The sequence below is a fragment of the Saccopteryx bilineata genome, chromosome 4 (genome assembly GCF_036850765.1).
Source record: "Saccopteryx bilineata isolate mSacBil1 chromosome 4, mSacBil1_pri_phased_curated, whole genome shotgun sequence".
NCBI lineage: Eukaryota > Metazoa > Chordata > Mammalia > Chiroptera > Emballonuridae > Saccopteryx > Saccopteryx bilineata.
This window is the reverse complement of record NC_089493.1, coordinates 164,845,605-164,868,890: the sequence shown is the minus strand read 5'-3', so window position 1 is coordinate 164,868,890 and position 23,286 is coordinate 164,845,605. Positions and strand designations below refer to the sequence as shown.

The 23,286-nt window shown below is 46.4% G+C and overlaps 1 protein-coding gene across 5 annotated transcripts; it reads left to right on the top strand.

Annotated features, from left to right (window-relative positions):
* Window positions 1–6,641: 6,641 nt before the first annotated feature.
* Window positions 6,642–15,676, top strand: ECSCR (endothelial cell surface expressed chemotaxis and apoptosis regulator). Of its 5 annotated transcripts, XM_066277204.1 has the most exons (10): window positions 6,642–6,914; window positions 10,631–10,675; window positions 10,987–11,034; window positions 11,192–11,251; window positions 11,733–11,870; window positions 12,925–13,038; window positions 13,426–13,524; window positions 13,719–13,755; window positions 15,071–15,167; window positions 15,335–15,676. In XM_066277204.1, exons 1-10 carry the CDS (start codon window positions 6,854–6,856, stop codon window positions 15,341–15,343), a joined length of 708 nt encoding a protein of 235 aa, XP_066133301.1. In that variant the 5' UTR covers window positions 6,642–6,853; the 3' UTR covers window positions 15,344–15,676. The 5 variants fall into 5 exon arrangements, with proteins under 5 accessions (XP_066133301.1, XP_066133302.1, XP_066133305.1 ...); XM_066277205.1 differs by lacking the exon at window positions 10,631–10,675; XM_066277206.1 differs by lacking the exon at window positions 11,192–11,251 and having other exon boundaries at window positions 6,662–6,914.
* The last annotated feature ends 7,610 nt before the right edge of the window (window positions 15,677–23,286 follow it).

The following is a 23,286-nucleotide window of genomic DNA, read 5'->3' as shown; positions in this document are numbered from 1 at the left end:
CCCAGGGGTGGGGATGAGGGAAGTCACAGTGGCTCAGAACAGAAGGTCCAAGCCCATGAGTAAGGGAGGCAGGGGCATGGCCCCTGGGGTGGAGGGTCAGAGCCTGAGTAGGGTGTCAAAGGCACCCATGAGAAAAGGATAGCAGCGAAGATGGGAGCTAGGTTACAAAGGAAGTGATCAAATAAGGATAATAGGAGCCAGACTTCAGAGAAGGGCCTTGGAGAAGCTACCCCGTCACAGCATCAGTGCACCCGGTGGATCTCAGGTGATTTTCTTTTTCAGTTACAGTTGACATTCAATATTATTTTATATTAGTTTCAGATGTATAGTGAATAAACATTTATATAATTAACAAAGTGATCCCCCCATAAGTCTGGCATCATATACAGTTATTATAATATTATTGACTATATCCCCTATGCTGTACTTTACATCCCATGACTATTTTGTAGCTACTTATTTGTAGTTCTTAATCTTTTTACATTTATCACCCAACCCCTCTCACCCACCCCCCAATCTGGCAAACATCAGTTTGTTCTCTGTGTCTATGGTGGATCACAGTTTCTAAGTACTATTTGCCATTAAACAGAAGTAGGGCGCCCTGGCTAGGTAGCTAAGTAGGTTAGAGCACCGTCCCAGTATGCTAAGGTTGTGGGTTTGTTCCCAGGTCAGGGGACATACAACAATCAACCAATGGGCCCTGGCTGGGTAGCTCAGTTGGTTGGAGCATCAGCCTGATGCTCAAAAGGTTGTGGGTTCGATCCCCAGTTAGGACACATACAGGAAGCAACCAATGAAAGCAGAACTAAGTGGAATGGCAGATTGATGTTTCTTTCTCTCCACCTTCTGCTTTCTTTTTCTAAAATCAATAGATATACTGGTATTTAAATTTTTAAAAAAATTTATTTATTTATTCATTTTTAGAGAGGAGAGGGAGAGAGAGAGAGAGAGAGAGGGAGGGAGGGAGGGAGGGAGAGAGAGAGAGAGAGAGAGAAAGGGGGGAGGAGCAGGAAGCATTAACTTCCATATGTGCCTTGACCAGACAAGTGCAGGTTTCGAACCGGCGACCTCAGCATTCCAGGTCGACGCTTTATCCACTGCACCACCACAGGTCAGGCCAAAATTTTTTAATTGACCAATGGATGCATAAATAAGTTGAACACAATCCAATGTTTCTCTCTCTCTCTCCCTCTTCCTCTTTCTCTAAAACAGGGGTCGGGAATCTATGGCTCACGAGCCAGATGTGGCTCTTTTGATGCTGCATCTGGCTCACAGACAAATCTTTAATAAAAAAAATAATAATGTTAAAAATATAAAACATTCTCATGTATTACAATCCATTCATTTCCTACTGCTCACGTTCATGGTTGCGGGTGGCTGGAGCCAATCACAGCTGTCCTCCAGGACAACACCAAATTTTTATTGGATAATGAGTAACGTACACGGGTAGTTGTATGGCTCTCACAAAATTACATTTTAAAGTATGTGGCGTTCATGGCTCTCTCAGCCAAAAAGGTTCCCAACCCCTGCTCTAAAAAATCAGTCAATAAAAAAATTTTTTTAGACTGACCTGTAGTGGCACAGTGGATTAAACATCGACCTGGAATGCTGAGGTTGCCAGCTCAAAACCCTGAGCATGCCTGGTCAAGGCACATATGGGAGTTGATACTTCTTATTTCTCCCCTCTTCTCTCTCTCCTCTCTCCAAAATGAATAAAAATTTTTTAATTTTTTCTTTTTAAAGCCCTGGCCAGTTGGCTCAATGGTAGAGTGTCGGCCTGGTGTGTGGAAGTCCAGGGTTAGATTCCTGGTCAGGGCACACAGGAGAAGAAGTGATCATCTGCTTCTCTACCCCTTCCCCTCTCTATCTCTCTCTCTTCTCCTTCCGCAGTCATTGCTCAGAATCGTTTGAGCAAAGTTGTCCCTGGGGTACTGAGGATAGCTCCATGGCTTCGTCTCAAGCACTAAAGTAGCTTGGTTGCTGAGCAATGGAGTAGCGGCCCAGATGGGCAGAGCATGGTCTGGTAGGGGGCTTGACAGGTGTATCCCAGTCAGGGCGTATGCAGGAGTCTGTCTCTGCCTCCTTGCCTCTCACTTAATTAAAAAATAAAAAAAATTAATGTTTTCTTAAAGATTTTATTGATTGAGTTTAGAAACGGGGGGGGGGGGGGGCAAGAAGCATCAACTCTCGTATGTGCCTTGACCAGGTAAGCCTGGGGTTTCAAACTGGCAATCTCAGTGTTCCAGGTCGATGTTCTATCTATTGCACCATCACAGGTTAGGCAAAAATTTAATGTTAAAAAAATGACAATAAAAGTGCCTGACGAGCCTGACCAGGCGGTGGCGCAGTGGATAGAGCGTCGGACTGGGATGCAGAAGTACCCAGGTTCGAGACTCCGAGGTCGCGCGTGGGCTCATCTGGCTTGAGCAAAGAGCTCGCCAGCTTGGACCCAAGGTCGCTGGCACCAGCAAGGGGTTACTCGGTCTGCTGAAGGCCCACGGTCAAGGCACATATGAGAAAGCAATCAATGAACAACTAAGAAGTCGCAATGCGCAACGAGAAACTGATGATTGATGCTTCTCATCTCTCTCTGTTCCTGTCTGTCTGTCCCTGTCTATCTCTGCCTCTGTAAAAAAAAAAAAAAAAAAAAAGTACCTGACGAGGTGGTGGTGCAGGAGGTAGAGTGTCAACCTGGGACACTGAGGACCAGGTTTGAAAACCCAAGGGTGTGGGCTTGAGCACAGGCTCTCCAGCTTGAGCATGTGATCATAGACATGACCCCATGGTCACTGGCTTGAGCCCAAAGGTCGCTGGTTTGAGCAAGGGGTCACTGGCTCAGCTGCAGCCCCCAGGTCAAGGCACATATGAGAAAGCAATCAATGAATAACTAAAGTGCTATGACTATGAGTTGATGCGTCTCATCTCTCTCCCTTCCATCTTTCTGTCCCTGTCTGTATTCTGTATGCCTGTTTATCTCTGTCTTTCTAATAATAATAATAATAATAATAATAATAATAATAATAAAAGGAAGTAGGGCTCCTTGGAGAAACAGCTGAGGTTTCAGAAGGTTTCTAGTAGGGCCGGGGTTGGTAAAACATGAGATGAACCTGGAACATTTCATTATGTCAGAAAGTACAGAAGTGTTCAAAGAATGATAGAGATGGTGAAAGGACACAGAAGCCAGCCTGAAGGCGTTGCCAGTAACCAAAATGGGTAAAACTTAAGCATCAAAATAATAATTGTAATATGTACTAGTCACATAGTTTCAAAGTATTTCCTCACAAAATACTAACTACAAAGGGGAAAATAGTAGTGAAGAAAGCTGGCTATAGAGGTTGAATGGTAGTCTCCAAAAAGATATCGCTATATCTCAATCCTTAGAACCTGTGAATGTTATCTTACTTAGAAAAAGTATCTTTGCAGATGTAACTAAGGTAAGGATCTTGGGATGAGGAGGAGGTCACTCTGGATTATCCAGATGGGCACTAGATTCAATGACAAGTGTTCTTGGAAGAGACACACAGAGGAGAAGACACAGGAGAAGACAATGTGAAAGCAGAGACAGAGATTGAAGTGATGCAGCTACAAACCAAGGAATGCCAAGAAATGCCAACAGCTACCAGAAGCTGGAAGAGGCAAGGAATGGATTCTTTCCTAGAATCTTCAGGAGTGTGGCTCTGCCAATACCTTGATTTTGACTTCTGACCCCCAGAACTGGGAGAGAATACATTTCTGTTGTTTCAAGTCACCAGTTCATGGCAATTTGTCAGGAAACTAAGACACTAGCAGACACCACCTTAAGCAAGTGATCAAGTGAACATCCTTAGTAATAGAACAAATCAAAATCATGCACCAGTTGATAGATTACAAAAAAAGGAACACAGCCTGACCTGTGGTGGCACAGTGGATAAAACATCGACCTGGAACACTGATGTCAGCTCAAAACCTTGGGCCTGCCAGGTCAAGGCACATATGAGAAACAACTAAGAATTGATGCTTCCTGCTTCTCTCTCTCACTTTTCTCTCCCTCTTGCTCTCCTTCCTCTCTCTAAAATCAACAAATAAAATCTTAAATAGAGAGGAACATAGCATTGCTTCATTGACATCCCCATCAAAGATATATGACCTAAATCTAATCACAAGGAAATGTTCAACAAACCCAAAAGAGGGAGACTCTACAAACTGGATTGTAACCCTTAAAAATGTCAACATCATAAAAATCAAGGAAAGACTAAAAACTGTTCCAGATTGAAGGAGACAAACGAGAGACACAATGAATAATTCTGGACTGGACCCTTTTGCTATAAAGGGCATTCTTGGGATAACAGTCAAAGTATGAATGCGACCTGAGGATTAGGTGGTATTAATATATTAACTCTTTGAGTAATATGAATATTCATGTACGTCCTCACTGAAAAGGCTAACAAAAAACTCACTACTTAAAGTGTTAATTTCGCCTGATCAGGCGGTGGCGCAGTGGATAGAGCATCGAACTGGGACGTAGAGGACCCAGGTTTGAGACCCCAAGGTCGTCAGCTTGAGCGCGGGCTCATCTGGTTTGAGCAAAACTCACCAGCTTGGACCCAAGGTCGCTGGCTCAAGCAAGGGGTTACTCGGTCTGCTGAAGGTCCATGGTCAAGGCACATATGAGAAAGCAATCAATGAACAACTAAGGTGCTGCAACAAAGAATTGATGCTTCTCATCTCTATCCATTCCTGTCTGTCTGTCCCTATCTGTCCCTCTCTCTGACTCTCTCTGTCTCTGTCACAAAAAAAAAAAAAGTGTTAATTTCCTAAATTTTATGGCTGTATTGTGATTATATAGAATACTGTCCTTGTCTGTAGGAAATATACACATTTCAAACACTTCGGGGGTGATGGCCCATTCTATTGGCAATTTACTATAAATGGTTCAAAGGGAAAAAACTGTGTAATGTACATTCTAAACATTTATGATGCTTCAAAATAAAATACTTATTAAAAAATAAGGGACAAAGGACACCAATCATAAAATGATTATACTGTATTTCCCCATGTATAAGACACACATATATTCGAAAAATTTGGGGTCTTAAAACTGGGTGCATCTTATACTGTGGTTGCAGATTTACTTGCATTTCCCGCTTTTTCACGCTTGTCTTTGTGTTCATTGTTTAATGATGAATAAAACTTGAGTTCAGGCCCTGGCTGGTTGGCTCAGCGGTAGAGCGTCAGCCTGGTGTGTGGAAGTCCAAGGTTAGATTCTTGGTCCAGCACACAGGAAAAGCACCCATCTGCTTCTCCACCCTTCCCCCTCTCCTCTCTCTCTCTCTCTCTCTCCTCCCCTCCTGCAGCCAAGGCTCCACTGGAGCAAAGTTGGCCTGGGCGCTGAGGATGGCTCTGTGGCCTCTGCCTCAGGTGCTAGAATGGCTCCTGTGGCAACAGAGCGATGCCCCAGAGGGATGGAGTATCGCCCCCTGGTGGGCATGCTGGGTGGATCCCAGTTGGGTGCATGCAGGAGTCTGACTGCCTCCCCACTTCTCACTTAGGAAAAATATCAAACTCTCCCCCCACCACAATTAAAACAAAAAAAAAAAAACAAGTTCAATAACTTTATGTAATACATTTTTTTCCCGAATTTTGGACCCCAAAATTAAGATGCGTCTTATACATGGGGAAATATGGTACGTATGCATATTATCACAGAATAGAAGGAAATCCACAACAATGATAATCATAGTAAAGAGGATGGTGTGTAACATTTCTCTGCTCTAAATCTTTTAAGTTTAGTTTAACAAATATGTGCTGAGGACCTGCTGTATGTCAGGCACTGTGTCAGGTCCTAAGGATACTGAAAAAAGTGACAATGCATCCACTGGCTGGATGCTAAGGACAAGGATGCTGCTGGAGCACAGGGAAGACCTGACTCCAAAGTGAGAGGAGGGCGTCCAAGGGAAGGATGCTTGGAATGTGGGCCTCTTGTTTTTCTCTTAATAATAACAATGATGAGCCTGACCAGGCGGTGGCGCAGTGGATAGAGCATCAGACTGGGTTGCAGAGGACCCAGGTTCGAGACCCCGAGGTCGCCAGCTTGAGTGCAGACTCATCTGGTTTGAGCAAAAACAGCTCACCAGCTTGGACCCAAGGTCGCTGGCTTGAGCAAGGGGTTACTCGGTCTGCTGTAGCCCCCTGGTCAGGGCAAATATGAGAAAGCAATCAATGAACAACTAAGGTATCGCAACGAAAAACTGATGATTGATGCTTCTCATCTCTCTCCATTCCTGTCTGTCCGTCCCTATCTATCCCTCTCTCTGAGTCTCTCTCTGTTCCTGTTAAAAAAATAATAATAATAACAATGATGAAAAACATTGGGAGTCCCGTATGCACTGGCAGCCCCGAGGAGGGAGAGGAATGTGGAGAATTCTGTCGACAGAGCATGGGCAGCTGGTGGGCTGAGCTTTAAGGCTCAATCAGTCTGAAGTCAGCATGGGGAGGGACTGGAGCTACACCGCAGGGAAACCTCTAGGTGGTGCGTGGAGGGACCTGAGGGAGAGGGGCTGGGGCACAGTGTGTGTGGGTTGCTACCACTTGTCTTTGAGCACAGGCCCTGGAGAGGGCCAGAGTGCGAGAGACTGGAGTACCTGAGCACTGCAGCCCAGGGCGCAGTCGCTAATGTTTCAGCCTTACATCCTCATCTGGGCTGTCAGGCTGAGCAGGGCCCCTGGAGTTAGTCCCAATCTGTTTCCTTCTATTCTTTGACAGGAAGCTCCTGGCCAGCCCCCAGCCCCTCCCTACCCCAGCACTCCCTCTCTCTTCTCCACTATGGACAGAGCCTCCACAGAGCGGCTGCCTGCCCACCACAGACCCAGCTGACATGGGGACTGTTAGAGCAATGCAGCTGTGCTGGCTGATCCTCGGCTTCCTCCTACTCCAAGGTAAGAGGCACTTGCCCCGTCTTTCAGCAGCTCTCCTCCCAGGCTGGCAGTCCCGGGCCTGTCCCTCCTACAGGACACACACCACACATCCAGCTCTCCAGCTAGGGCTATGTTCAAGGGAAATTCCAGAACCTTTTGTGAAAGGGATCAGTTGGATTGGGAGGTAGTCATACCAGACAAGGGTCAAGTAGCATATGGTTAAACCTTTTTGTGGGAAAATTTCCAGGATTTCCAGGAGGCCCCCATAAAGGCTGGTCTCCTGAAATGTGGGGTCTTAGTGTGACTTAGAGTGACTGTCTTAGTGTGAGATTGAGGCCCTAAAGCTCCTTCTTGGGTATTCTAGCACAAAACTGTCTGCACCTTGGGCTTTACAGGTGATATACTATCCTCTTTCATATAGGGAGTAACAACCTGGGAATTCCAAATACTGACTTTAAGCTCAAATCATATCAAGAGGCATTCAAGTTAGACACAAAGACCTATCTGCCCAAGAGGATGTGCTCAACCTCCTCACCAGGGGCCTCGATGAGATGATCTTCAGAGGAGGTGACTTGAACACACCTCTCAGAGCGGCCTCTGTTAGCTGATGAGCGGAGAAGAAGCTCATAAGGGGTCCTCTAATTAGGGAGCAGTTGCTGGGAACCATGAGAGATCCAGGAGATTCTGACTCACAGGGCAGCAACTTCCCTTCGATCATTCCTTCCCCACCCCCACCTCACCTTCCGTAAGTCCTCTGTGGAAGAGTCACGACCCTGTGCTCAAAGCAGCAGAAGAGAGTACAAGAGTGGTGGGGGGTGGGGGTGCCCTTTCCTGGTGGTGGGTGAGAAGGCCCAAGTACCAGAAGATTCTGCCTCCTGGAGAGGTCAGACATTTCTTTTGTTGTTTTTTTAATAAACTTTTGATTGGTTGATTTTAGAGAGAAAGAAAGGGAGAAACAATGACTTGTTGTTCCACTTATTTATGAATTCATTGGTTGATTCTTGTTTGGGCTCTGATTGGGGACTGAAGCCACAACCTTGGCATATCAGGATGATGCTTTTTAACCAGCTGAGCCACCCAGCCAGGGTGATCAAACATTTCTTTAAAAGTCTATGGATTGAAAGTAGAACTCAGGTCAACCAGCACCCACCCCACCTTCCCAGAGGACAGTCACATATTTGATCTGGGGCTGGGGGACTAGGCTATTGTAGAAACTGCAGAAACGGCAGTGGCAGCGGAGATTAAAAGGCGAGACTCCTGAGGTGGCATTTTCATAGGCTCAGGCTTCTCTGAGCTTCCCTTCCCAACCTCTTATCCAATATCTCAGAGCACTTACTCACTCCTTCATTTAGGTGTCTCCCCAAATGAAGGACTCCCTTTGAGGACAGTCAGGCCCACAAAGAGACTTGATTGTGGATATACCAGTCAGGGTAGAGCAGACTTGAAACTTGCAGGATTTGAGAGAATGGGGCAACATTAAAAGTGGCTCACATTTATTGAGCATGGACTACATTTTGCGCACTGTGTTAAGTACTTTATATGCATTTTTTTTACCCTCACAACCACTTATGAGGTATTAAAATCACTTGCATTTTTACAAAGAGAAAACTAAAGCCCAGGTCAGTAAGTAACAGAGTCAGCACTTGAACTCAAGCCTCTCAGACTCCAAAATCCATGATTTTAACTACTACGGTATGCTGCTGAGGAAAACAGGATGGTGGTGGTGGTGGTGCTGGAGGGGGAGGAGAGAGAGGCTGGACGGAAATGAAGCAGGTGGGGATTAGGGAGGGGAGACAGGAAAATAAGAAATCCCAGTGGCCAGTGTTCTTTGGTTGTCTGGGTGTCAGGGTCAGAGGCACCCTGGCCTATAAACACAGATGCTCCCTAAGTCCCTCCTCCATTCATGGAGGAGCCTCCTGGTGACAAAAAGTTCCAGTAGAAGGAGGAGGCAGGAAACAAAAAGCAGCTACTGGGACTTGGAGCTTATGACTTTGGAACTCCTTCCCAGAGACTAGTTCTGTTTGCAGATAAATGAGAAAAGGCAGGCACTGTGCCCTCCCACTAAAAACTGAAGTGTAACCTTATAGAGCTTATACCAGGGGTCCCCAAACTACGGCCTGCGGGCCGCATGCGGCCCCCTGAGGCCATTTATCCGGCCTGCCGCACGAAGGGGCACCTCTTTCATTGGTGGTCAGCGAGAGGAGCATAGTTCCCATTGAAATACTGGTCAGTTTGTTGATTTAAATTTACTTGTTCTTTATTTTAAATATTGTATTTGTTCCCGTTTTGTTTTTTTTACTTTAAAATATGTGCCGTGTGCATAGGGATTTGTTCATAGTTTTTTTTATAGTCTGGCCCTCCAACGGTCTGAGGGACAGTGAACTGGCCCCCTGTGAAAAAAGTTTGGGGACCCCTGGCTTATACGGTACCTCAGACACCCTTCATCAACTGACAGGTGTTTTCAGGACATGCCTTGGATTAGAAGGGTCATTCCCCAGCTGGAAAATGTTCTCTCTAGCTTGGGGCACCTACAATATTTAACTCTCCCCTTGACCCCCCCACCACCAACCCCCCACCCAATGAGGGAATAAAGTGATAAAAGACAGTAACCTGGAAAAACACAGCACAGGTTTGGGAAAGCTTGGGATTGGAAACAATTAATTCCACACTATCCGAGTGATAGCCCTGTGGAGGAAGGCAGTGGCTAAGGCAAACAAACAGAGCAGCAGGCTGCCACAGGCTGGGCGGGCTCCTGGCCCCCAGCCGCCTCTGTTCACCCAGGCCCTAGCCTGGGGCTTCCCTGATGATGAGGGGCCGAGGGAACAGGAGGGCCAGGCCAGCGGCTGCAGTCCCAGTGCCAGTGGAGAAACGGGAACCCAGCTGGGCGGCTCCACTTCCCCACGTTTTCCTTCCACATTGTTCACAGGTTTCAAGAATGATTTCATTGTGGAAAATGAGCAAACACAACCTGACCTTTAAGGTCCCACAGACACAGGGGACACATATATGGGCACACAGACACATCTGCATAGAGGCTGGCAAGCATACACATGTACTTATAAAACAATTTAATGGGAGCTTCTCAATGGTAACCTCTTCCCTGGGTTTGGCCAACAACAACCATTTCTGAGAAGCCTCTGCCTGTGAGAGTAAGTTGATTACTCTTTCTAGAGCCTCCCTGCATCTTATACTATATACCTTAGAACTTGCTTCCTGTATAGGCCCCTACCTCCAGCTGGAGGAGGGTAGAGAGGTAGCCCAGACACCAACCCCAATCCCTAACTCATCTTATTCATCACATCCATCCCCTTCCCTTGGGGCAGGACTAACATGACAATGTTCACAGGGGGAAATGGATGGCTCAATCATAGCGTAGCGTCAACATTAGTCTAGAGACCTGAAGTCCTTGTCTAGACTTAGTAGGTCACTGGTCCTCTATCCTTGGACATATCACTAGTTTAAAATAGCCTTCCCGGACCTTGTGTCAAGTTGGTATAAAACCAATGTGGGACTGAAGAGACAGGAAAGGACTCTGAGACACTGAATCATGAGGTGGTGGGCGATGGTGCTATTCAGTTGCAGTCTCAGAGGAAGCCAGCCTCAGAAGCTGGAGCCACATCCTTTAGACCTCTGGCAGAATGGGAGGCTTGGAAAGCCAATAGACTCAGTTTTTCTGGGGGTTCTGTGTTGGGCAGGAGATCCACAAAGCTAGTGGATCTTTTTGCTTTCTCTTGCAGGCCACAATTCCCAGCCCACGACAATGCAGCCCTCTAACCCTCAGGGTAAGACCAAACACAGAGGGCCTCCTCCAGCATTTAGGTCTGGCAGCTTAGTAAGGGGGAGAGAAGCTGTAGGTCCTGTTATGCACAGATTTAGGGGAGCGACCAGAGCTCTCAGGACATTCAAGGCTGAGCGCATCTAGGCACATTTTTCAGCTTGGCCCAGTCTAACCTGCCTGGAAAGAGAAGAAAAATGAATCGTTGTGGGTCAGGGATGGGGTAGGAAAAAAGACTAAAAAAAACAGTTACAGAGAAGAAAGGCAGACAGAACAATAGGAGGCAACAGATCCTCAGCCTCAGATGTTCTGTTTCAGGAGCTGTCAGTTTAAGTCTGATCACAGAGACAACTTCTTCCAACACGGGTGAGTGTGGTTGCCAAGGGACCAATCCCTGCCCCCACCCAGTACTCTGCCCATCCCTTCAGACTTGGTTGTAGCCCAAGAGTTCTCATATGGGTCAGAGTGTGGTGTTATCAAATCTGCCCCACCTCCAACTCCCCCTCTGCCTATGTCCTTGCAGGAGACAGCCCTTCCTCAGATCCCAACAACCCAAGCCCTCTGTCCAGGAGGGGTACCCCAGGTACCCGACTCAGAATTCAAATTCCATCCAGGAAGGGCCCAATGAAGAAGCAGACGCAGTTTCTGCTCTAAAGGAGAACCAGACTAGTGAGGGAACAGACAAGTAAACAAGACCTTACGCTGACAATTACAAAGCGGGGTGAGAGGGTTGTTATCGGCATAAGCAGAAGGTGCTTTTGGAGCCCAAAGAAATGTCAGCCACTTTCAACTTGGGGGCCAGGGAAGACATCCCAGAGTGAGCCAGCTCTAAAGCTGAGGCTCAAGAAGGAGTTAACCTAACAAAGACTGCGGAGTGAAGAGTGGGGTAGTAGGGTATATTCCAGGCAGAGGGAACTGTACAGGTCAAGACCCAGAGGTGAAAGAGAGGATGGCTCCTTGAATTGAAAGCAAGAATGAAAAGAACGATTTTGGACCAAAGAGCCCTCCCTTGTACAAGCTGGTTGAAGCCTGAAGCAGGCTCACACATGGTTCCTAATCCACAGCAACTACAGAGAAGGCCTCACAGGTCTCCAGAGCGGCCAGTAAACCCATGACACCAAGGCCAAGCACTATGGATGATCACTCCCAGTCCTTGCTGGGGCTGACTCAGTCCCAGACACAGCAGCACACATCAAGACTTGGTAAGTATCTGCGGCTGGCAGTGAAATATGTCGTCACATCAGGCTGGGTTCCTTCTTCTTCTCTTCTAGGGGCCTAGGTCTGGCCCTATAATGAGGGGCCGCAATGCCAGGGTCCACATCAGTGGCACCCTGGTCTGGAGAGAATGAGATAGGCTTGGTGGGGAGTACAGACAGGGACTTGGGCCTGGTCACAATGAAGGTAGAAGGAGTCTGGACTCGGGATTGATAAAGGAACAGAGAGGGAAAAGGAGGGTTAGGAGAACCCAAAATAATGGGAAGGAAGACAGAAAAGGTTGGGAAAGGGTTACATGCTTCTCAGGGCAGATTGGTCTTCACCCAGCAGCACAGGAAAAAAGTTGGGTGGGGGTGGATACCCTCCACCTTGGCCTGCTGGCCATGGCGTGGGCACAGGTATCCCAAGCAGCAGCAGCAGCGTCACACAAAGAGCATCCTGACCCATTCTCTCATCCTACCCCTTGGCTCTGAGATTTTTATACACCTAGACTTATTTAGGAGGGGGTTGAGGACAAGGAAATGAACAACAGTTAGGCCTGCACTGCTGTGAGTTCAAGATGGGTGACCATACCACTTTTTAAGAAGGCCAGAAACTTGCGCTCTTTAACTGGTAGGCTGGCTTGTGAGATCAGTGCCTGGGGACAAACATCCAGTGCCCTTTTTTCCTCCTTCTTCCATCCTTGGCAAAACACAGGTTCTACCTTGCCTAGCCTGTCTCCCTACCTCTGCAGCAGAAGCCCCTTTCCTCTTAGCTCCAAGGAGGTGGTGGGAAGAGCATAATGAGGGAAGCATCCTGAACTTTCTGGAGTCCTCTGGAACTAGTAACACAAACACCAGCAATCTAGTCACGTGATCCCACAACACCCAGTTCTGACCTCCATCCTCATGCGACCTGGTCAGAAGGCCAGGGAGGATGTCCTTTTTGTAGGACTGAGCTCTCTCTGCAGTCCTTTACCTGGAGGAAGTGGGAGGGGAGCTAGCTCTCTCTGGTAGGCTGAGTAAGTCCTTCACTGATGTACCCATTACCACTCCATTTTAGATACCTCTCAAAATGTTACTCTCAAATCAGCCACCATGAACCCAAGGACAAGAGAAGTCTTCACCATTCTGCCCAGCCCTACGTCAGAGACAGTGCTCACTGTGGCTGCATTTGGTGAGAGGGAGGAGAAAGTGGGGGGGGGGACCCCCCCCATCAAAATTGACTTGGAACCTGGGTCCAGAAACACAAGTTCAAATCTCACCCATGTGTGCTAGGAGGGACTAGCTGACAAAAAAGGCTCTGGTGAGAAAAAGCCTCCACTGACTCTCTAGTCAGATCTCCTGGGCTCTGCTGGGTTCTTAAGGGAGGATGGAGATGGGCTATGGAGCTCACTCTGGCCAGGGCAGCAGGCTGAGAGCTCATTCATTCAGCAGAGAAGGGGAATTTACTTTGCTCTGAAGCCTGTCTACACAGCACTTAACTGGGAAGAGAATCTGAACCCGTTTATGCCTTTTGTCCCCTCATCCGCCTCCCCTTTATCCCATCCTTTTCCCTGCTCAGGTGTTATCAGCTTCATTGTCATCCTGGTGGTTGTGGTGATCGTCCTGGTCAGTGTGGTCAGCCTAAGGTTTAAATGTCGGAAAAACAAGGAATCTGAAGGTATGTGCCTGACCCTCAGGGCCTCCCTTGGCCCCTCTTCACTGAGGGATCCAGAGTTAGATTTGGGGGCTAAGGAATAGAATGGCACATCAGCTCCATTAGATGAAATAGGGGGTCTACTTGGGTGAACACTGAGGGCAGGTTGGGTTTCTGAGTAACATGTGACCCCCAACTGTGCCTTTGGATTTTTACAGATCCCCAGAAACCCGGGAGTTCGGGGCTATCCGAAAGGTATGACTGTCAGAGGGACTGTCAGAGGTGTAAGTCGGAATCATCTATCTGTCCTCTCAGTCTCCCTTCCAAGAGGGAACCAATACTCCCTGCCTCTACACACACACACACACACACACACACACACGCACCCCAGAGCTGGGGGGTGAGGGCCCGACAGGGGCGGACCTGAAAGGAAGCAATCAGGTGGCAGGAGATGGACTAAGAACTCTTCAGTCTCAGAGCTAAGTGCCTATAACCCCTTCATGAAAAGTGTAGGGACTCAGATTCTAACATACCCCTAAAACATGAAGAGACTTATTTAAGGATCCACTTATTGAATACCTTGTATGTACCAAACCCTGCAGTAGATATTTGGTAATATTATCTGAAAATCTTAGATCAATTTTCAAAGCAGAAATTACTCCATTTTATACATTTAAGAATTGAGACTTAAGCCTGGCCAGGTGGTGGCGCAGTGGATAGAGCGTCGGACTGGGATGCGGAAGGACCCAGGTTCGAGACCTTGAGGTCACCAGCTTGAGCGCGGGCTCTTCTGGCTTGAGCAAAGAGCTCACCAGCTTGGACCCACGGTCGCTGGCTCCAGCAGGGGGTTACTCGGTCTGCTGAAGGCCCACGGTCAAGGCACATGTGAGAAAGCAATCAATGAACAACTAAGAAGTTGCAACGCTCAACGAGAAACTGATGATTGATGCTTCTCATCTCTCTCCGTTCCTGCCTGTCTGTCCCTGTCTATCTCTGCCTCTGTAAAAAAAAAAAAAAAAAAAGAATTGAGACTTAAGAGAGGTCATAACTTGGTCAAGATCACACAGCAGTAGGAAGTATAAAAAAGATTTCACACAAGCAGTAGGAAGTACGACAAATATTTAAATACAAGCCTTTTTATTTTAAGAGAGAGGAAGGGGGAGAGAGGAGAGAAAAAGAGTGAGAAGCATGAACTCATAGTTGCTTCACTTTAGTCGTCTACTGATTGCTTCTCATACATGCCTTAATGAGGTGGTGCAGAGGGGCTCAAACTGAGCCAGTTACCCCTTGCTCAAGCCAGCGACCTTGGGATCATATTGATGATACTTCACTCAAGGCAGTGACCCTGCACTCAAGCTGGCAAGCCCTTGCTCCAGCTGGCAACCTCAGGGTTTCAAACTGGGAACCATTGACCGATCAGGCAAATACAAGTCTTCAAAATACACTCACTTCATTATGGTCCACCACCAAAACAGAGGTCTAAGTTTCAACAATTACCACAGAGTTCCTTGATCCCCACATTGCCTCCCACTCCTCCTATTCATAACCCACGTTCCCTTCCTACCCCTAGCTGCTCCACAGTCAATGGAGAGAAAAACAGCATCACCCTCATCTCCATGAAGAATATCAACATGAATAGCAGCAAAGGATGCCGCTCAGCAGAGAAGGTGCATTTTTCCTGGTTCCTTCCTCCCTTCACCCTCCTCTTCCTTCCATTAGTCTCTTGTTCCTTAACCAGCAAGGAGTTACTTTTCAAAGACCCAGGCTCTTCTCTCTTGCCTATTTCCCCACTCCCAAGAAGTTCATCCTTCCTCATGAAGTATTTATTTTGCAGGTTCTTTAAAAGCAACGTTGGATCTCTCTGAGTCTGAGGATGATGCAGTTGCCCTGGGACTCTAAGGAGGAAGGTGATGGGCTCAGCAGAGGCAATAAACCACATGTAAATTATTTTATCGTTTCACATCTACTCCAAGATCTAAAGGATACTAACATTTCTCCAGATCTGGGAGCAAGCTAATATGAGCCTCTTCCATATGGACAGCCACACTAGCAACATGGCCAGCTCCTCCCTACTTCTCAAAGGCATAGGAAGGAGAAGTTGAAGGCGCAAAAGCAAGGAGAAGACAAAGTGGATTGGTCCTTTCTACTGGGCATTAAAATTATTTTCTGGCCTGCAGTCTCATTTCTTTTAAGGTCTATGCTCTATGCACGTTTCTCAACAGAACATTCTAGCAGCTGAGGCCTTCTTTTCCAGGCAAGGCATGTATACAAGTTTCTGCCCTGTGGGGAGCTCTCTGAGAGACCTGGGAGGTAGAGAGAACTTTTTGTCGGTCTGCCTCAGTCCATCTCATTTATCAAGTAGGGATGAGGTGACTGACTAACCTAACCACTCAAATAGAGGGGAGAGAAAAGGAGCTGTAAACAGGGACCAACTGCCACCAGTAAAGAAATATTAAATCTGGAGGTGAGAACACGGGAGGCACAATGCATTCTGAGTAGGAAACTTCAGTGGTGAGAGGTGAATACTATAAGGAGAATGTGCTCAGCCTGCCCCAGGGTAACATGCCTCCCTGAGGCTCTAGCTGTGGGATTAACACTGGGAAGGTGTGCAGCAAAGACAGATCTTTGACTTTATAAAGCAAAAACCCACCCACTTTACCCCATACAGCTTTATCTTTGTGTCCTAAAAATAAAGGATCACAAATAATGTAAAGTCATTTAAAGAAGAAGAAAAGAAAGCAGTTATATGTTTTCTTAGTAATCTGTTTTTGAAAAGAAATCTTGAGGAGAGTCAACAGTAGAGTCATCTTTGTATGTCTGCATGCCATTTAACTTTATAAGCATCTGCTAGTTGGCAGTTTAGAACAAGGGAGAAAACAGATCACCCATTCTGAAGCCACAATATGCTATTTTCTTCTGGATTTAGACTCTGCAAGGTGATATGAGAGAGAAAGCCTAGAACAAAAGCTTTACTTTCTCTGTCTCACTGAAACAATTCAAATGGATTAAAGAAATCTAGTGGATTCTAAAATTCTCTCAGGCAGGGCCTGTATGCTCATGTCTGTAGCTCTTATGTGGGACATTCTGCCCAGAATATCAGTGGTCATGAACACTGGCTCTTTAGTGCAGAAACTAGAGTCACAAGGCTGGGCTCTGCCAGACTCACAGCTTGATTTTGGCAAAACTACCCCCCACATCTCTGAGCCTGTTTTCTTTTAAAGTGAGGTGACTGGACTACTTGCCTTTACTGACTTTTCTGGTTCTTATATTCTAAAGTTTTAAAAACTTTGGATTTAGGAAAAGATTAATCTTTTGAGTAGATATTGCTCTGGGTGGGAGCCAGAAACAAGTCTTAGATGATTCTGGGCAAGTGGGTTTTTTTTGTTTTTTGTTTTTGTTTTTTTAATTGATTTTAGAGAGAAAGAGGATGGGGGGGAGTGGTAAGAGATAAAGAGAGAGAGACATCGACCTGTTGTTTTACCTATCCATGCATTCATTGGTTGATTCCTACACATACCCTGACCGGGGATTGAACCCACAAACTTGGCTCATTGGGACAATGCTCCAACCAACTGAGCTACCCATCCAGAGCTGGGCAAGTCTTTTACATTCTCTATACTACCATATTCCCCCATGTATAAGATGCACCTTAACTTTGGGGCCTGAAATTTGAAAAAAAAAATGTATTACATAAAATTATTGAACTCAAGTTTTATTCATCATAAAATTCATACAGTTCCTCATCACTGTCAAAACTCACATCCATTAGCTTGTCCTCATCTGTGTCTGATAACGAATCACTGTCTTCATATTTGTATATATTGTCTCGCCCTCAGATCCATCTGTGGCATTTGAAATGCCACAGTCACTGTATAAGATGCACCCAGTTTTTATTTTTATTTTTTTTAACTTTTTTTATTATTTTTTTTATTTGACAGAGACAGAGAGAGACTCAGAGATAGGGACAGATAGACAAGAAGAGAGAGAGAGATGAGAAGCATCAATTCTTCATTGCGGCACTTTAGTTATTCATTGATTGCTTTCTCATATAGGCCCTGACCCAGGGGCTACAGCAGACCGAGCAACTCCTTGATCAAGCCAGTGACCTTGGGCTCAAGCTGGTGTGCTTTGCTCAAGTCAGATGAACCCACGCTTCAGCTGGAGACCCGCAGGGTTTTGAACCTGGGTACTCCGCATCCCAGTCCGACGTTCTATCCACCGCCTGGTCAGGTGCACCCAGTTTTTAGACCCCAAATTTTTTTGAAAAACGGTGTGCTTTATACATGGGAAAATACAGTAGATTTCCCTGTGTATTCATGTATATAAATGGAAGAATGACTCCTACCTGGACCAGTCTACCTCATAGGTTATTTAGTAGGTAAAATGGAATGGTAAATGTGAAAATATTTGGGAAGTAAAAGTACTAATTGACAATTGTAGCAGAAAATGTGGAGTCTCACTGCCTAGATCCCATACTTCTGAATTATGGCAGTTGTTCCTCCACTGCTTGAAGTGTTGGCTGCTAAAGGCTCATAGCTGGTTGATGACTGGTTGATAGGGGTGGGTGTGGGGATGAATACCTGGACCTCTTGCCTCAATTTCTCCCTCTGCCCCAATCCTGCTTCCTTATGCCTCATAGATGTTGCTCCCAGAAGTACTCACCAATAAACCGTTGGCATGCAAATCTCAGTGTCTCTGAGTCTATTTCGTAGAGTCCCCAATTTATGACAGCAATACCATAGCATTTCTGAAAAATAATTCAGATGTATTTTGAGCCACACTGCAAAAAGCACATGACTTCCTAGCCACCTTCAGTACAAAAATCCATCATTGGGATAGAACTCTCCAGGTGACATAACAATGTCTGAAGTACTGGGTTCTGTTTCAATTATTATTCTGACTGCCAAGGGCACTTAGTTCATCTGCTTAACATAATGGACTAATTAGGTCAAGGACATGGGTTTCACTCTAGGTAACTTAGTTGATGTCTCCATTATAAGGCCACAAACTTCTCCGACTCTGGACAATGTTCTGCAAATATGAGCTGTTAGTCATAAGGTATTTATACGTGAGGAGAGGGGGTAAACTGGTATTAATATGAGGTTGGAAGGTTTTTATCCTGAAACTGACACTTAAGTGCATTAGCCATGCTGATTTTCCAGTTGCTAAATAACTATCCTTTCTGAAGGGGTTGAGGATGAATTCACTTAATGCTGAATTCTGCTCCCTAGCAAACTACATGAGAGGGAGTTCTATGGAGGAACCTATTAAACCTATGCAAAAACAAGACCCCACCTCTGATAGGAAATCTAAGTGCAGCCTTTTGTAGCCCCTTAAGCTTCCCTGTGACCATATCTTTTCCTTGATGTCTCTAGAAAACAGGATAGTGGCCATTTATAAGATGGCTTCCTCCCTGTTCTAACACAGGACTACATGGTCCCAAAGTAGGAACAGATGGTGGGGGTAGGTTGGTTACTATGGAATGTCTTTCTTTCATTTGTCCCCCCATCCTACGGGAGAATAGCCAATAAACCAGCTCAGGTATACAGTCCCAATCAGACAGAGGGATCATTTACTCAGTATCTTTCTTCCAGGCCTGGATGGGGCAGCATCTCAACCATATAAGTCACATGGCAAACCTCAGTATCACCAGCAAAAATTCACTACAGTACAACAACCATTTCTAGAAGTAAAAAAACCACAGCAGACCCCATAGGCCTAGTTCCTGTACAGAATTTCCCAAGCCAGGCTAGTACTACTTAATTCCATTTGAATCTGCTGGAAAACATTGTGTGTCTCTGCTCAGCAGTCACCCCCTGGATTCATGGATGTACTTTTTCACTTCTTTGAATTTCTTTCTACACCTACCATCTTATCTTTATAAAATGCCATAGAGACCCCAACTTCCCTTTCCATTTCCTTCCCAGTTGCTCTCGCTCTTCCTACTGTTACTTTCTCCTGACACAGCCCTCCTGAACCCTTTGAACCACATCTTCCTCTTTTACCGAACACAGAGACTGAGTTTGACAGTGGAAATTATTTTGAGTGATTGGTATGCTTAAACAAAAACTGGCACAGAATTGTTCTAAATGTTGTGATTTGAAGTTCTAAGTTAGTCCTAGTCTTTGAGTCATAGAAAAATTCACCCAGGCATGGCCAGGTAACTCGGTAGGTTAGAGCAGTGGTAGTCAACCTGGTCCCTACCGCCCACTAGTGGGCATTCCAGCTTTCATGGTGGGCGGTAGTGGAGCAACCAAAGTATAAATAAAAAGATAAATTTAGGCCCTGGCCGGTTGGCTCAGCAGTAGAGCGTCGGCCTGACGTGCGCGGGACCCGGGTTCGATTCCCGGCCAGGGCATATAAGGGAAGCGCCCATTTGCTTCTCCATGCCCCAGCCTCCTTCTTCTCTGTCTCTCTCTTCCCCTCCCGCAGTGAGGCTCCATTGGAGCAAAGATGGCTCGGGTGCTGGGGATGGCTCCTTGGCCTCTGCCCCAGGCGTTAGAGTGGCTCTGGTCGCGGCAGAGCCACGCCCTGGAGGGGCAGAGCATCAACCCCTGGTGGGCAGAGCCTCGCCCCTGGTGGGCGTGCCCGGTGGATCCCCGTCAGGCGCATGCGGGAGTCTGACTGTCTCTCCCTGTTTCCAGCTTTAGAAAAAATACAAAAACAAAAAAAGATAGATTTAACTATAGTAAGTTGTTTTATAAAGATTTATTCTGCCAAACTTAGCAAAAATTTGACATAAAGTACTTGGTAAGTAATTATTATTATATGCTCTAACTTGCCATAACTCTGCTTTATAAATTTTATAAAGTAAAGTTACTTCCCTACTTTATTAATCACCATTACTGTGGAACCGGTGGGCAGTTAGAAAATTTTACTACTAACAGAGATACAAAAGTGGGCAATAGGTATAAAAAGGTTGACTACCCCTGGGTTAGAGTATCATCCTAATATGCCAAAGTTGCAGGTCCAATCCCTGGTCAGGGCCCATACAAGAATCAACTAATGAATGCATAAATGAATGGAACAACAAAATGATGTTTATCTCTGTCTTTCTCTAAAATCAATTAAAAAATTTTTTTCTTCTTTTCCAAGTGAGAGGAGGGGAGACAGAGAGACAGACTTTTGCATGCACCCCAACTGGGATCCACCCGGCAACCCTCATCTGGGGCCAATGCTCTGCCCATCTGGGGCCATGCTCACAACCAAGTTATTTTTAGCACCTGAGGCTGAGGCTTCATGGAGTCATCCTCAATGCCCAAGGCCAATGTGCTTGAACCAATCGAGCCATGACTGAGAGAGTGGAAGAGAGACAGAAGGGGGAGATGGAGGAGTGGAGAAGCAGATGGTTGCTTCTCCTGTGTGCCATAACCAGGAATCGAACCCAGGACATTCACACACTGGATGTTGGCTCAGTGGCAGGGCCGATGCTCTATCACTAAGCCAACCAGCCAGGGCCAAGGAAGGAAGGAAGGAAGGAAGGAAATAAATCATCCAGAAGTGTTAGTTGAGATGTTAATGAGCTGAAGGGTACATTTGCAAGGCAATATCTGAGAAGATTGTAATGGTGAACTTTTTTTTAAATGATCCAGGAGTAGATGAGTCATCTAGAAAAAAGGGGAGAATGATGTTTCAGAGGATGGGAAGGGCTGTTGAGGTACCATACTTTCAAGAGGCCCCAGTTTCCCAAATCTTGTCCAGCATTCTTGAACCTGGACTCTACTCTTAAATAGGCCCATAACTCATAGTACAGCTTTCAATCCAATCACTCCTTACAATGCTCTAGCATTCCCACTCCCAACCAGATACCTCTAACTTTGGCTACTATGACATCTTTGAGTACCTCTAGACCTTAGCTCTGTGCCCCTGGACTCCAAGGCACATCTACCTTTCCGTGTCCATCTTCTAGAGCACTGGTTCTCAACCTTTCTAATGCCGTGACCCCGTAATACAGTTCCTCATGTTGCAGTGACCCCAAACCAAAAAATAATTTTGGTGGCTACTTCATAACTGTAATTTTGCTACAGTTATGATTCGGAATGTAAATACCTGATATGCATTATGTATTTTCCGATGGCTTTAGGTGACCCCACCGGGGTCGCGACCCACAGGTTGAGAACCGCTGTTCTAGAGCAAGCTGTCTAGCCTCCCAAAACTATGTAACAAATGTCTCTGATCAGGTCCCTCATCTGCAGGGCACAAGTGGCTTCCTCAGAAGCCAGTCTTCTGTGAGCACAGTGATGCTTTTATGTCCCAGGGCCAAGACTACAGGGAAGGGATGGAACTGCATACTATTAAAGGTTTATCATTTTCCGTTTGTGTCCAAGGCTGTACATCTCCCCACCCCACCCCACCTGCCTGAATAGCTACCAGTGGATACCATAACTGACATAACTGATTTGGTCTTCCTGGATAAGATCTCAATAAATTCCAGATAATTTTCTTTTTTGGTGGGAGGGAGGGGATAACCATGATAATTATTCACTTTTTCAGACCTAATCTTTGGCCATCCCAACTCACTTGCAGGCATAAAAGTCAGTAAGGACGCTATACCCATCCACTTATGAAGAACTGGTTTTATTCTTTGCTAAAAGGCTCCATGCAAACCTGAGTGAGGGAAAGCAGGTATAGTTCAATTTTTTTTTTTTTTTTTTTTTTTACTAATCTTCTAAAGGCCTGGTGACTGGGGTAAAAAGGAGGAGAAAAGTCTCAGAAGAGTCCTGGAGTAGGACAGGATGAAGGATAAGGAACAGCAAAGATAAGAGCTCTAATTCAGGCTCCAATGTGCACCTGCCCTTTTCTTCTTTCTCTATCCCTGACCTCTAGTGGTCCCCCTAATGACCTGGAGGTCTCTCTGTGCCTGGAGAGCTGAGGGAGGAGGGTCATAATTCTATTTCACTTTTCTACTTTTCGTGACCTTAAGTTCCCAGGTTGGATTCAGCATCCCCAAAACCTGTCTCTGAATCTCCAACAGGCACTAGTGTATATTTATTTATTTATTTATGTATGTATGTATGTATTTTTCTGAAGTTGGAAACAGGGAGGCAGTCATACAGACTCCTGCATGCGCCCGACCGGGATCCACCCGGCATGCCCACCAGGGGGCGAGGCTCTGCCCATCTGGGGCTTCGCTCTGTTGCAACCAGAGCCATTCTAGCACCTGAGGCAGAGGCCATGGAGCCATCCCCAGCGCCCGGGCCATCTTTGCTCCAATGGAGCCTTGGCTGCAGGAGGGGAAAAGAGAGACAGAGAGGAAGGAGAGGGGGAGGGGTGGAGAAGCAGATGGGTGCTTCTCCTGTGTGCCCTGGCCGGAATCGAACCTGGGACTCCTGCACGCCAGGCCGATGCTCTACCACTGAGCCAACTGGCCAGGGCCCACTAGTGTATATTTTAAAACGACATCCCTGAGGAGAAAAATAGTCACAATATCACGCTCTAGCGCTCTAGCCCCTAGTTTGCAAAGCCTTTCCCAGGCAGGATCTCACCGCGCATACTTAAATATCTCCTGGTTTGGCAGGGCCGAAGCCACTATCCCCACTCTACAGGTGAGGGAAAGCGTGACCTATTGGGAGGGAAAGTTTCCCACGGTGAGCCATTAGCCTCGCAGCAGTCACCAGCAATTACACGTCTCCACAGGTCTTGCTTTCAAGAGAAGAGCCCCCTATTCCCGCATCTCCGAAGGTCTCCCGCGCGGAGCTCGCCGGAAGTTGCAGTCCAATGTCCCGCCGCTTCAATGGGTTGGACTACAATGACCAGCATGCCCCACGTCCCCCCCCCCCATCTCTT